We start from the raw sequence: 16,127 nt of genomic DNA on the forward strand, positions 1-16,127 counted from the left end.
TATAACAATGTTTCAATCAACTTTTACCATTTAACGCGTTATTTGTATGCAAACACAATTATCTTCTTATTCAGTTGTTCGCACCCTGTCATCCATCAAAAATTATATCTTATACTTCGCTTTTTATATTTTGATTTTTGATAACGTTACGTTATTTACGTTATACCCAGATATTTGAAGGTTTCTTTGTACAAATCCAAATATTTGGGTTGATGTTACGTACCTCAATGACAGTTTCGTGCTACGACTTAGCACTTTCTCAAATTGACTGACCAATTCCTGCACATCGTCGGCTGCTACCGGATGGAGCTGGCGTAGATGGCGCTGTTAGGACTTGGTCGTAAATATGCGGCAGAAAGTAATTCCCCTCGTCTCTGTTGAGTGTCTTGGCCCCCCTCTTTCTAATCCAAATGGCTTCTTTTATGTGTCTCCTCTTCCTGTTCTGTTCTCTGTCTTTGATTTGGGACTCCTCCCAACCGATTACATGGTTATGATCGGCCACGTGATCTGTGATAGCAGATTTATTCTCCTCCCCCGTAACGGAGGCCTGTCTTTGCGCTCTGGTATAAGCTTTCTTGGAAGCTTTGTCGGCTTCTGTTTTGTGAGAAAGTCGTAGCACGAAACTGTCATTGAGGTACGTAACATCAACCCAAATATTTGGATTTGTACAAAGAAACCTTCAAATATCTATTTTACCAACAATCCTGATGAACTTATTTGCGGATCTTCGGAAAGATTACGGACAATCAGCGGTTTTGAAAGTAAGAAACTACGAAAATTCTGAGAGGAAATTGGCCCGATATCGGAACCATCGCGTTTTTATTCTACGATGTCGCGATTTGGATTTAACTCCCCCCAGTTTGCGCCTTAAGTGCCCCATCAACACCAACAAGGCACGGGATATTGTGAATAAAGCCCAAAAGGATCTTTTGCGCGAACGTTTGAGAGTTATCAACAACAAAATCCACACTTTGGAATCTGATATATCAACGTGCAATCTAGAAATACAATCGAGTTTCCCCGACAACGTAAAACAACACGTAGATGAACATATCGCGAAATCTCGCGAGAGTGAGTTCACCAAAACAAGATGTCGGCAAACCCGGAAGTTAGAACGCTTGCAAGAAAAGCCAGGAAAATTTCACAAGAGTACCCATTTGGATAAAAATGTGAGTAGCAATAGTAACAATGGTATAGACTTGAGCGGTACACAGCTTAAAAAATGGGTGATAAATAAATCAAAGCATGAATTGACCACTCCCCAAACCCAGTTGCTCGCGAAGGGGTTGAATTATGCAGTTGCGCCGGAAAACAACAATGCGTTAGTCAATGATTACATCGTGGCTACCGAGGAAGCGTGCGTGGGCTTGAGTGCGAGCGATGCAGCCCAGTTGCGAGCGGAGGTTGTAGGAGTTCTCAAATCAACAAATAATGCAAAACCTAATCTCACCAAAGTTGAGAAAAAGGCTCTCAGAGACCTCAAAAAAGAGGAGTCAATCATGATCTTACCAGCGGATAAGGGGAAAGCGACAGTTGTGCTGGACAAAGAGGAGTACGAGGAGAAAGTTACCATCATGTTAAATGACGATAAGACCTACGAGAAACTTAAAAATGACCCCACCGCGCGCTATAAGAGAAAACTTATAAGCATTCTCACCGGTTGGAAAAAGGTCAATAAAATTACTGAAAGAGAGTATTGGAAACTCTATCCTACAGCCGAAAATACACCTCGCATGTATTGTACCCCCAAAATCCACAAAGCTGGTACCCCACTTAGACCAATCGTGGATTACTGTGGGTCCATAATGTACGAAACATCTAAAGAGCTCGCTAGAATTTTAGGCCCCTTAGTCGGTCAAACTCAACATCACGTTAAAAACTCTAAAGATCTAGCGGATGACCTCGCAGAGATCATGTTTGAAGAAGGCGAAGAATTCATTTCCCATGACGTTGTGTCATTGTTCACAAATACGCCAATTGACAAGTCACTTGAAATCATAAGACAACGGTTGATTGAGGACAAAACATTGAGTGAGCGAACCAAGTTAACAGTTGATGACGTTATGGAGGTGTTAGAATTTGCCCTTACTACCACCTATTTTTCATTCCGCGGTCAAATCTATCAACAAAAATTCGGTACTGCGATGGGTTCCCCCGTCAGTCCCATCGTAGCCAACCTTTATATGGAATGGCTGGAACAAGAAGCAATAGCATCAGCCCCTTTAGATATCAAGCCTCGTTTATGGAAGAGATATGTGGACGATGTGCTCGAGATTGTGAAAAAAGATACAGCAGAACAACTAACCACGCATATCAATCAAATTGATAAGACGGACAATATCAAATTCACATTTGAAACGGAGGATAACCATCAAATTCCGTTCCTCGACACTCTTATCGTCAAAAAGCAAGATGGTTCGATCAAGCTTTTGGTATATCGCAAAAAGACCCATACTGATCAGTAATTTACATTTTAACTCCCATCACCCATTGCAGCACAAGCTCAGTGTCATAAGAACATTAATGGACCGTAAAGATAAAGTTATCACAGAAGATGAAGACAAAATTCAGGAAGAAATCAAAATCAAAGAGGCCCTAAAATTATGTGGCTACCCTGAATGGGCATTTAAACAAACGGAAAGCAAAAGCAAATCGCAACGCAAAGAACAATCAGAGACTAAATCCAGGGAATGGTAGTCCTTCCGTACAAAGAAGGTCTCTCACAACGGGTGAGGCGAGTCTTTAAAAAACATGGCATCAACACCGCGTTTAAGCCACACCAGACTCTTCGTAATATACTGGTCCATCCTAAGGACAAGCGGGATGTGAAGCAAACATCTGACTGTGTTTACGAAATTCCCTGCCTTAACTGTGATAAATCATATATTGGAGAAACATCGTGACTCTTTGGTACACGGCTCAAAGAACACAAAACAGAAGCCGACAAAGCTTCCAAGAAAGCTTATACCAGAGCGCAAAGACAGGCCTCCGTTACGGGGGAGGAGAATAAATCTGCTATCACAGATCACGTGGCCGATCATAACCATGTAATCGGTTGGGAGGAGTCCCAAATCAAAGACAGAGAACAGAACAGGAAGAGGAGACACATAAAAGAAGCCATTTGGATTAGAAAGAGGGGGGGCCAAGACACTCAACAGAGACGATGGGAATTACTTTCTGCCGCATATTTACGACCAAGTCCTAACAGCGCCATCTACGCCAGCTCCATCCGGTAGCAGCCGACGATGTGCAGGAATTGGTCAGTCAATTTGAGAAAGTGCTAAGTCGTAGCACGAAACTGTCATTGAGGTACGTAACATCAACCCAAATATTTGGATTTGTACAAAGAAACCTTCAAATATCTATTTTACCAACAATCCTGATGAACTTATTTGCGGATTTACGTTATACCCGTTAACAGTATTCGCTTTGCTGGTCATGTCTATATGACAAGTCACCTTGTGTGCACCATTTGAACATAATCTACAAAGTAGTAATTATTTTAGTTATATAAATCTTTTTGGGCCAGTACTTTCGCTTTTGCTTCATCAAATAGTCATCAAATGTTGACGAAATGTGTAAATTGGAAAATATGATACTTTAAAATGAATACTAGTAAAACCCAAGACTGAGTCAAATTATTAGTTTCATGATTTACAGTTCTAATATGATACACGTCTGGCTCTTCTTCTTATCTTTCAATTATTAAGTTAATATAGAAAACAACCCCATCGGGCAGCGATATTATCCCCATATTATTTTTCAAAACGTTATGAGCGCGATAGAAAATTAGAACAATCCTGAGTTCGTAAATTATTCACACGAGTAGCTCAATCTAATTTAACATTTAATAAGACGTTCACAATTCTTTATCTTTATATTAGTGTCAGCAGCCCTGAACGTCGATTCAGATAACCTTTGAAATATTTGGAAACAATAAAATGTTGACTTTGAACTGGGGAAAATCTACTTATGTTATGAGTGTTAAACATTAAATAATACATTTAAATGTCTGGTGTGTTTTTTATATGTTTGTTGGCGTCAGTGCCCCAAGTTAGATCATCGGTTGTTCATTATATTGAGCCGTCCGACTGGCTGCGATCAAATCCGTCACCGTCGGGGAAAGATAAATTAGCTCTATTTATTAGGGAGCTTCTTCATGTGAATTAATGACTTTATCTGTCTAGTCTGAAACATAATCAAGTATATGTGATACAACTTAACAAAATATATAATGAATTGGGAAGAATGGTTTCAGAAATAACTAAAATAGTGTGTGGTTTATCGTTCAAGGTGATTATGGCTAAGCAAGAAACAAATTTACATGCCACACATTACCTTGCTACTAGTCTGGAGGAGGAGGGGTGGGGTGGTACTGGGTTGAGCTCAACTTTGTTAATTGGTGACAAATATTTAAGCATACATATTGGCCAGGCCAAAGAAATCATTTTGGTTTATCTCATAACGTATGTACAGCACTTTCATTGCTGATATTAAATAATATACCTTTAACCTCATACATATCAAAATTCCCTTTATTCTGATTTGCTACGGGGAAATTATATTTTGCAATATAATACATATTATAACGTAGGCTACAACATGGTCCGTGAAATACACACTTCGTTTATATTATGAATTACACATGATCACAACAATACACTTGTATACAGACTAAAGATATTACATAACAATTTGTCTGCGTAAAGCATTACATGTATCTATTTGGGAGTGCCTTCGGAACGATGTTGTTAAAGCGCTGTACCGAATAGATGTGTCATTCGTTTAATTTTTAAAGAATATTTGAGGCTGCAAGACCTACTTTAGTTGAAGCTATAAATAATTGTTAATAATAGTGGGCCCCTTGGAGGCAATATGTGACGCGATATTACCTTATGAGATACTTGTCGCTTAACTTATTTGAAATACCACCAAAAGAAATACTGAACTTATTTTGTATTTCATTGTTTTAGCCGGGTTTTTAGAAAATGATATTTTTTAATCTCTATTAACCTAAGGGAAGAATAAAAATAACATGTCCGACAAGTGTCTGATATAATTTGATCGTGTCATATATTTGTAGATAAGCTTGTCGTTATTTTACTACAGTAGAAAGCATACGTGTAGCAATTTATAACACAAGTGCTCTCTTCAGTAGAAAACACCAGAAAGCATACTTGTAGCAAAAACAACATTACTACTTGTAGCAAATAATAGAAAGCTAGAGCTTCCATGAAGTTGATTATGTAGAAGCTTGGAAAAACATGATTTATTTGCGATAACAAACTTGGGAATTATAGATTGGTTCCGAAATCACATTTGATATAGATGCAGTGTGACAACATCCTCGCACATGAATTGAGCTCATAAAGGAAGCCGAATTGTCAATTGCAATTCAAATACTATTATACAATGCATGCTTAGATAGACTTGACGGTAATGATACATTGTTCAAATGTACCCGTTTTACGCTAAAATTAAATATTATAAGTTCAGAAAATCCTACTACCTCAACGCAAATCCCCACTTCATTATTTGATCCGATATTATAAATGATTACTAAACACAGACAGTTTGAAAGTTGGTGAAACAGTCTATTCTAGTCGAAATCTATGCACCCTCTATGGAAGATATGATCTTAATCTCCCACACAGGGGGTGTTTTCAAATTTATGGTGATAATAAATGTCAGGTAGTCCCATATGAAATTCACACTCCCGGTGTGAGAGATTCAGCTCATACTTTTTATATAGGGTGTGTTTTATTTGATTTAAAACTCAAAATTACACCTTAAGTAATGAAATTAATATAAAAATCACAAAGGATTAAACAGAGTCAAAACATGCCTGGTATTTGTTTTGTATTAAATACGGAGCAAACGAGGAAGAGTTCGTTCTCTTTGACGAGTTATGTAGAGTCATTGTTTTCAGGCGATACAGGTGTATGTATAAATTGAAATGATATTAATGATTTAATTAATATACATTTAAATCTCAGGAAGTGCCCCCCGGATACCCAAAGTACTTAATTACATATATCTTCTACATAGGCTAATAGAATAAAACCTATCTTGGTCTTTAGGCATTCCCCGAGGGGGTGAGGGCAGATAATATGGTGAACTTGATTAAGGTTTTTGTTTCCACTGAGCTGTTTCCGAGTAATATAATTTTTGTATATTCGTGAAGTCACTCTGTATTTTTGTTTCTTCATCTGACGAGGCGAAAAGCGTTTGATTTCATATTTCATATAGAACCAGGCTGCAATCGCAAATGTCATCGATAAGGATTATGGCATTTCTCTTAATTACATGTTTTAAGTGAGAACATGTTCTTATAAGCTCTTGAAAGCGTGTCCAAGTCGTTTATTGTGATTTGCAAACGTGGTTAACCCTAACACCATTAAAATAACATTCCTCGAGACTTTCACGCGCTTTCAAAGTGTTAGGTTACTGGAAAATTTGAATATCACTTCTCAAAACTCAATCAGAGGTGTATATTCTTGGAAAATACTACAGTTGACATTTGTTTGTTATTAATTGTTTGATTGTGTATAATTCAGTGTAAAACACCCTCAGGTGTTGATGATTGACCCTACTGTAAATATGGATCATTGGACGTTCGGAAAACGCAATGGATATTGTGATTTTGCAAGCATATTAAGGTTGTGGTGATTCGTATTAGCTTCGTCGCATAACATTAAATAAGATATAGTACAAACGTTGTAACACATCTATTTCCCCGACCCATCTAATTTTGGGATGCTGTAATATATGTACTAGTTTTCGATTCTCGATAATATTGTAGGTTGCAGTCAACTCAATAAAACCTTTCATATCCCAATATCATCTCGGTCTGCTCTTTTGGTAGGCAAGCAATTGCCGCGAATTTATAGCACGCGTTGACTCTTCTATCATATGCTTTCAAATGGTATCTTAGGTTGTAAGGTAATCCACTATGGCTACATTCTAATGGTCCTATATGGCAATACATAGAGCACTGTATTAAATGCTTTCTTAAATTAAAGAGAGGTTATTTGTGAAGGCAGTCAAGACCTCTTGAGTTGGGATTGCAACAAGTTTGCAAAGAACACTTCGATAGGATTCAATATTCCCAAGACTTCCTGCAATGAGATAAAGATAGAAGTATTACCTTTCATACGAATACTGCTGCAGTTTGAAAATGAAAATGAAAGAATTTCTTACCCTTTTGCATCACCTTATTAAACTCGTATCAAAACATCACACATCGGTTTTGCAAAAGTATTACGTGTAATCTATTTCCCCAAATTCCACTTGAAGACATCCCAAACTTTAGGGAGATGGTTCTTATCATGTGTAAAGAAGAAGAAAAGCACATGTATTCAATATCGTGAATGTCGTATATAATTTGAGGCTGACTTTTGTAATTCATACAGTGAAATCCATAGCCCGAAAAATATCTAGCTAAAAAGCAGATATTGTTAAGATAGACCCTGATTATGTTACCGATTTATATCAAATTCCACTTGAAGGCGTCCCTCGTTTTGGATTGGTGATTCTTGGAGAAGAGGAAGAGAAGAAACCGAATTCAATATCGTGAATATCACATAGGATTTCAGTCTGACTTTTATAGGTTATACATAGCTCCCATGCTATTGCAATAAATCAGGCATATAAAACGTTTTAACCCATAGTTCACTTCACCTAGAGCAAGTTGAGTGAGAAGATCATACTAAGCATGATACATAGCCCATGGGTAACTCTATCCCGATCTTACTATGCCAGTCTATGCTTCCGTTTTCCGCCTAGTTTATCAGGCCGATAAGATTTCAGAATATGCATTAAGACGGATATAAATGTAGCTTTTGTGAGTGAGAAAAATGTGATAACATGGGTATACAATTGAAAATGAAACATGGTGTGCATGAATGGAATATATTTGACATTTTTATTGTGACAAATCAGGGGTTTATAATTGAAATTGAAAAGAGGTTTGCAAAGAAAACAATTTTGAAAGTGCCGCATCCGAGATCAGCAGGTGATAGATATGGCGAAGTGAATGAAATTTTGTGCACGGCGAACTTTTGTCTTAAAAGCGTTTTAAAATTGTGACACATATTTCATATCAGTAGGAACTCCCACGTTTTAAGAGTATCATCTGATACGAAACTGTGCAGCTTTGTTCCAACAATCCGTGAACAAGGAAAAACAGGTAGGAATTCTGACTCCAATTATAATGATATCTTGTTTGTTTGTTTGTTTGTTTGTTTGTTTTAAAGGTTTCTCGAGTTTTAATTTAGTGACCCACTGACAATGTCTTTTAGAAGAGCACTTTCTGTGTGATGTAAGTACAGCGACTCGCAATTTTCAATTAATCCAAATTCATAACAAATCATGATGTGTAATTTCATAGTGGTTTTTCATAGTGACAAATAACGAATAAACTCGTTCCTACAATGAGCTAGTTTTTAAGCGAAACAATGAGGGCGCCAAGACAATGACAAAACGGTTGTACACCACAGTAATTTGATAATAACATCACACAGATGTGGTCAATAGAAATCTAAGTTGTCGTTGTGAAACAATGAAGACAACTCTGAATATTTAAAGACACCAATGATTTCAATTGAGCTCCATCTACCCCAGGGAAGATAGAATAGTATTTGCGCTTTGGGCATATTCGTTGCCGCTCTTTTCTAATCACGTTGAATCACAGACCTTTTATAATCTTCAGTGCTCTTTCTATGTTCTAACTCGGTGTGTGTTACCGATAAATACCAACGTTGATATACCTGTGAAGGCCCTACTATGAATTAACTTTGACGTAGAAGTTCTCACACTTTCTTTTACTGGTTTACAAACACAGGCAAAGTGATACGCGCTAAAAATTACTGACAAGTGTAAGGCTAAACTCCTCTATCACATCTATCGGTTATGGACATCAACTCAATTTCAAATAGACTCATCTTCTCCGGGCACAGTTCTTTAACCCAAATATGTTTGCTCAGTCGTAGAATGACGGTACATGTATATGATATGTATATCATACTACACGATGGGAGGGTGTATTAGTGAGGTAGACATACCACTTGCAAAAAAAAAAAAAAAAAAAAAAAAAGAAAGAAAGAAAGAAAGAAAGAAAGAAAGAAAGAAAGAAAGAAAGAAAGAAAGAAAGAAAGAAAGAAAGAAAGAAAGAAAGAAAGAAAGAAAGAAAGAGTGAACGATGCTGATTGAAAAAGATGATTTGGACCATAAAGTATTACAATGATTTGTCCCAAACGCCCCCCCCCCCCACTCACATCTGTCAATCATGAAGAAAACACGACTTTCTTCAGTTAATTGCGTTCAAAATCAGCCGGTTTTGTTTTGAAGGATCACAATACTCACAAACATCACAAAAGGTCCGCTTTTTTGGTAAAATCGTTGAAATGGGTTCATTTTTAGCCCCCCCAAAAAAAAAAAAAAATCCTGGGTATGTTTCTAATGTTGCAGAGAGTGTTCATGTAATTTTAAACAGAATGAATAAATGTTCTAAGAATTTACAACATATAAGAACAGTGTTGCAATACAATATGATATGTAATGAGCAATGAAATGTGAAGTGCAAAATCGCCCGCGTCCTTTCGTCAGTCATGTATCCAAGTGGGACACTAATGAACTAATAACCAACCACTTTGTTCTGTTATTTGTAACGGCGAACTTTGGTGAAACAAGACGTTTGTCAATAACCAACTTCTATAGGTCTTAAGGCAGTTTATCAAGCCAATGTCAAGATTATCACTTTAACGGACAGGTGACCATTATAATCGACCATCAGGCAGGTGTAAACATGTAGTGATGTTCTTGATCTGCGTTCATATTAGGTAAGGGGCTATTTGTACAGAAAAATAAAAGGACACGTTGCTATTATAAGCTCTGACGTTCAAGACTTAACACTACAAACCCTCTATGATATTGACAGGCATAAACATGAAATCTAACGTGATGAGTTACAAAAATGATCGCTTCTGACACCTGCACTTATATTCATACGGAGCTATCAGAATGAATAACATTCATTCCCGGGACTTCAGATTGGATTCCTGCGTTTTGCTTTTAGAGATCCGCAAAGAACCAAATAAATCTATAAAGGATTCTGAAGTCTCTTGAATTTTTTCGATACACCAAGGAGATCACAATGAGGGAAGTACCCTTATACTCCTAACCCCTTCTATTCGGGAGGTTGAATTTATTCATGGGACATGGGTTTTGTGTTTCCGAACGAAGGATCTGAGGAAGGCCTACTTACCCACCCATTTTGACATCTTAATATGAGAGCGCCAAATATAAAATTGAATATCTATTTTAACCTAACTATAAGTTTGAAGCTTCGTAGATTCTACTGTAGAAAATTGTCCCTAACCGCGATGGTTGAAGGTAGGTAGCCGGCTACAATTTTTATCACAAAAAACAGTGCAAAAGATGGATCTCGATTAGCCTAAGTCGTTTGAGTGTCAATACCAGCGTATGCGAATAAAAACCCTTACGTTTTACAACTATCGTTTTTTTAACGAATGACTCTAGAAATTACCAAATTTGTAAATAAATTCCAATTTTCCCTCGTTTTGATGGCAATTTTTCAGCCAGAATAAATCTAATTTAAGCCCCAAACAGCTGATATTACATACGTACAGCAATTTACGTCATGCATACAGCAAATTCAAAAACAAAATCCAAAAACTGAAATCTGGGACGGTCGAGCCCGTAGAACAGGTTTTACCCTCGCCTTAAGGACAAAGCTACCTTGTTTCTTGACCGGTGTTATATATTTTTGTCATTGATCCAAAATATTTCATCCTTTCAAAGCTTGCTTTGGAAAGAAACCTTTGTAGCCAAATATTATTTACACTATATACACCTGCTAGCAGTGATTACTTTCTTGGAGAACCGGTAGCTCGCACAATATTCTTTGTGTATACATGTTCAACACTTGATACGCAATATTTTCGACTTCGCATGTTCCTTCAGTTGTCTCATTTATCAAAACTATGTCATCCTTTGTAAGCCCGGGTTTGTAAGGAATCTTTGTAGCCACTCATAACTTACAGTATACCCGCTAACTGTGTTGGTTTTCCCAATGAAGGGTTACCTCGTATGCGGATGATATTTTAATAACAACTTACCTGGTACTTTGCGTATACAAACATGCATATAGTTTCTTTGTCATGTCAATTTTATATAAGAACCTTCATTTATAGTATATACGCCGTTAAACCATAGTATCACTATGTTTTAATAAACCTTTACCATTTAACACGTTATTTATATGCAAACATAATTATCTTCTTATTCGGTGGTTCTCACCATGTCATCCATCAAAAATTATATCTTATAAAGCTGACTTCGCTCCGTATACTGAATTTTTGATATCCTCGTATCATTTATGTTATACCCACTAGCAGTATTGGATTTTCTGGTCATGTTTATGAAGAGTCACCTTATTTGCAACAATTGAACATAATCAATAAAGTAGTAATTATTTTAGTTATATAAATCTTTTTCGGCCAGTACTATCGCTATAGGTTGTTTCATTATTGAAATATTTTAAAGCTCAGTTAACTATTTTAATCCTAATACTAATCGTAGGCATGGTAGCCCCAAAACTAAGTCCTAACTTACAACTATGATCTTTATCATTTTATTACCAAGTATCTGGAGTGACGTTATATACGGTGAATATAATAGATGCGGGCAGTCAAATTGATAAAAATTAAAGACTCCTTAAAAACAATGTACAATTAGAATCATGGCAATTACGCATAATACATTACAAATGACTCATATCCATGTCATATGAGATTACAGGGAAGTATCAATGACCCAAATAAACGTCATTTGATTGTCTCTATGTGCCGTAAGTTTACTACTACGTTTTTAATCACTTTTAAATATGATTGTTTAGCGCCATTATAATTACAGTAATTAGAGGTATATACCGTTAAAATTGAAGAAATCAAAATGCAGTCTATCATTATTTTACAGTGCTTCACCTCGTGTGCAATCAAATGGTCCAACATCGTGAACTTAGGGGCTGTGCAATAATTATGAGCCCTGGGGAAGGGTAAAATGGGGGGGGCAAGAAATTGTTGGCGAGTTGAAGGGGGGCAAGCAATTTTGGCCAACCGAGACATTTTTATAGTTTTATAGTATACTTGTCTATATATTTTGTACATAACTATTTAATATAAATCAAATGTTAATCAAATGTTGACGATATAATATATACAATATAATACTTCGAATTTAATACTAGTAAAACCCAAATCTGAGACAAATTATTAGTTTCATGATTTACATTTCTAATATGATACACGTCTGGATCTTTTTCTTTTTAAATTATTCAATTGAAAGTAGAAAACAGTCCATCGGGCAGAGATATTATCCCCATATTATTTTTCAAAACGTTATGAGCGCGATAGAAAAGTAGAACAATCCTAACTATGGTAAATTATTCACACGAGTATCTCAATCTAATTTAACATTTAATAAGACGTTCAGAAGTCTTTTATTTTCTATTTGGCGACAGCGGATATGAACTTCGATTCAGATAACCTTTGAAATATTTGGAAACAATTAAATGTTGACTTTGAACTGGGAAGATCTATACTAATGCTAGGAGTGTTATACATTAAATAATACATTCTAATGTCTGGTGTGTTTTCTATATGTTTGCTGGCGTCAGAACCCCTAGTTAGATCATCGGTTGTTCATTATTATTGAGCCGTCCGACTGGCTGCTATCAAATCCGTCACCGTCGGGGAAAGATAAATTAGCTCTATTTATTAAGGAGCTTCTTCATATGAACTAATGACGTTATCTGTCTAGTCTGAAACATAATCAAGTGTACGTGATACAACTAAACACACTATATAATGAATTGGGAAGAATTGTTTCGCAAATAACTAAACCAGTGTGTGGTTTATCGTTCAAGGTGATTCTGGGTTAGCAAGAAACAAAGTTACATATCACACATTAATACATTGCCTCTAGTCTGGGGGAGGAGTGGTAGCGGATGGAGGGAGTTGGGCTCAACTTTGTAAATTGGTAACAAATAATTAAGCATACATATTGGCCAGGTCAATTTGATTTTTGCTATTTTTTAATTTATCATATGTCGTATAACGTATGTATAGCACTTTCATTGCTGATATTAAAATAATGTAACTTTAATCTCATACATATCGAAATTCCCTTTATTCTGATTTGCTTACGGGGAAATTATATTTTGCAATATAATACATATTATAACGTAGACAGTTACATGGTCCGTTAATACACACTTCGTTTATATTATAAATTACATATGATCACAACGATACACATGCATACAGTATAAAGATATTACATAACAATTTACCTGTGTAAAGCATTACACGTATCTATTTCAGAGGGCCTTCGGAATGATGTTGTTAAAGCGCTGTACCGAATAGATGTGTCATTCGTTTAATTTTTAAAATATAGTAGAGGCTGCAAGACCTACTTTAGTTGAAGCCATAAATTGTTAATAACATTGTGTTCCTTGGAGGCAATATGACGCGATAGAACAATATGAGATACTTGTCGCTAAACTTATTTGAAATACCACCAAAAGAAATACTGAACTAATTTTGTATTTCATTGTTTTTAGCCGGGTTTTTAGAAAATGATGTTTTTCTTATCTCTATTAACCAAATACGAAAGGGAAGAATAAAAATAACACTGTCCGACAAGTGTCTGATTTAATTTGATCGTGTCATATATTACTGCTATTTTCAGTAGAAATCATACTTGTAGCAAATAATAGAAAGTTAGAGCTTCCATGAAGTTGATTGTGTGGAAGCTTGGAAAAATATGATTTATTTGAGTTAACAAACTTGGGAAATTATAGATTTGTTTAGAAATCACATTTGATATAGATGCAGTGTGACAACATCCTCGCACATGAATTGAGCTCATAAAGGAAGCCGAATTGTCAATTGCAAACTATCAAATACTATTATATTATATATGCATGCTTAGATAGACATGACGGTAGTGATACATTGTTCAAATGTAACCTTTTTACGCAAAAATTAAATATCATAAGTTCAGAAAATCCTACTACCTGAACACAAATCCCCACTTCATTATTTGATCCGATCTTATAAATAATCAATAAACACAGACAGGTTGAAAGTTGGTGAAACTGTCTATTCTAGTCGAAATCTATCATGCACCCTCTATGGAAGATATGATCTTAATCTCCCACACAGGGGGTGTTTTCGACTTTATGGTGATAATAAATTTCAGATAATCCCATATGAAATTCACACTCCCGGTGTGAGAGATTCAGCTCATAATTTTTTTTATGGGGTGTATGAATTTCAACAGGAAAAGCCCGATACTGCTACATAAGGCCAAGTAAAATAAAAAACATGTTTCACGTCCAGGTTTCTGAAAAAAGGAGGAAGAGGGGACTTTTTACTTTTATTTTTTTATCGCAAAATCGGTGTAAATACCCATAATTAGAGCTGTTTTAGCGTATACAATAATGCGTGGAAAAAGGAGGAGGCCTCTTTTTATTTGTTGTTCTGAGAGATATGCCCCCTCTAACTATCACAAAACACTTGTATAATTATTATCAAGTCTATAGAAAGCATCTGTACTTCCTAGACATAAGTTATAACTGAATTTCAAAAAATAAAAATAAAATTTAAGAAACCTAAAAAAAGGAAGCAGGAGGGGACGTAAAACATGTTTTTTTTTTATTTGGCCTAATACAATATAAAAGCAACCAAAATACAAGGGTAGGAGCGCAAGTAGTACATAAATGAACAAAATAATGTAATTTTGTTCTGATAATCCAAAAATTATCCCCTTTAGATCAATGTCAATAAGTCAAAACACATCTAGTAAAATTTAATTGCGCATTTGAAGTTTTAAGTCCCAAATATAGCCACCCTGAAAGTCGTGCTGTCTGCGAAGAAATTCAAAGTGTTTTATTTGATTTAAAACTCAAAATTACACCTTAAGTAATGAAATTAATATAAAAATCACAACGGATTAAACAAAGTCATTTGTACAGAGTATTTTTTTGTATTAAATACTTTTACTCAACTTTTAAATTCAATTAGTAAAAATAATGTGTTATCTCTACCCACGAACGGCATAACGGAGCAAACGAGGAAGAGTTCGTTCTCTTTGACGAGGTATGTAGAGTCATTGTTTTCAGGCGATACAGGTGTATGTATAAATTGAAATGATATTAATGATTTGATTAATATACATTTAGGAATTGCCTAGGTTAATAGAATAAAACCTATCTTGGTCTCTAGGCATTCCCCTTGAGGGTGAGGGCAGATAATAGGGTGAACTTGATTAAGGTTTTTGTTTCCACTGAGCTGTTTCCGAGTAATATATTTTTTGTATATTTCTTTTTGTAGAAGTCACTTTGTATTTTTGTTTCTTCATCTGACGAGGCGAAAAGCGTTTGATTTCAAGAAACGCCCTACCTCATCAATAGAAAACGGAAAGGGAATCAATTATAGAACCAGGCTGCAATCGTAAATGTCCTCGATACGGATATATGGTATTTTCACAATTAACATGTTTAAAGTTAGAACATGTTCTTATGAGCCCAAGCGTGTCCAAGTCGATATAATTGTGATTTGCAAACTCGGTTAATGTACATAGAATGATATTCCTTGAGACTTATGAATTTCATGAGCTTTCAAATTGTTAGATTACTGAAGATGGTGAGTATCACAACTCACAACTCAATCAGAGGTGTATATTTTTGTAACACACTACAGTTGACATTTGTTTGTTTAATTGTTTGTTTGTGTATAGTTCGGTTTAAAACACCCTCAGGTGCTGATGATTGATCGCACTGTAAATATGGATCATTGGACGTTCGGAAAACGTAATGGAAATTGCGATTTTGCAAGCATATTAAAGTTGTGGTGTTTCGTATTAGATGCAAACATTAAATAAGATATAGTACAAATACATATATTTCCCCTGCCCAGTTTGCCCATCTAATTTTGGGATGTTGCTATAATATGTACTAGTTCTCGGTTCTCGATATTAAATCATATTGTAGTCGGGCCGATTATTGTAGGTTGCAGTCAACTCAAGAAAGCCTTTCATATCCC

At 35.8% G+C, this 16,127-nt stretch overlaps 1 protein-coding gene across 1 annotated transcript; it reads left to right on the plus strand.

Moving 5' to 3' along the window:
• Nucleotides 1–346: 346 nt before the first annotated feature.
• LOC140140623 (uncharacterized) lies at nt 347–2,697 on the plus strand. Its single transcript, XM_072162380.1, has 3 exons — nt 347–358; nt 1,272–2,432; nt 2,497–2,697. The coding sequence occupies exons 1-3, from the start codon at nt 347–349 to the stop codon at nt 2,695–2,697; spliced, it is 1,374 nt and encodes a 457-aa protein (XP_072018481.1).
• The last annotated feature ends 13,430 nt before the right edge of the window (nt 2,698–16,127 follow it).

Source organism: Amphiura filiformis, chromosome 19, assembly GCF_039555335.1.
Source record: "Amphiura filiformis chromosome 19, Afil_fr2py, whole genome shotgun sequence".
Classification (NCBI taxonomy): Eukaryota; Metazoa; Echinodermata; class Ophiuroidea; order Amphilepidida; family Amphiuridae; genus Amphiura; species Amphiura filiformis.

Excerpts from the sequence above, each read along its gene's own strand:
- LOC140140623 (XM_072162380.1), top strand. Across the intron at positions 2,433-2,496 it reads ATGGTTCGATCAAGCTTTTG|CACAAGCTCAGTGTCATAAG; the intron begins GTATATCGCAAA and ends CACCCATTGCAG.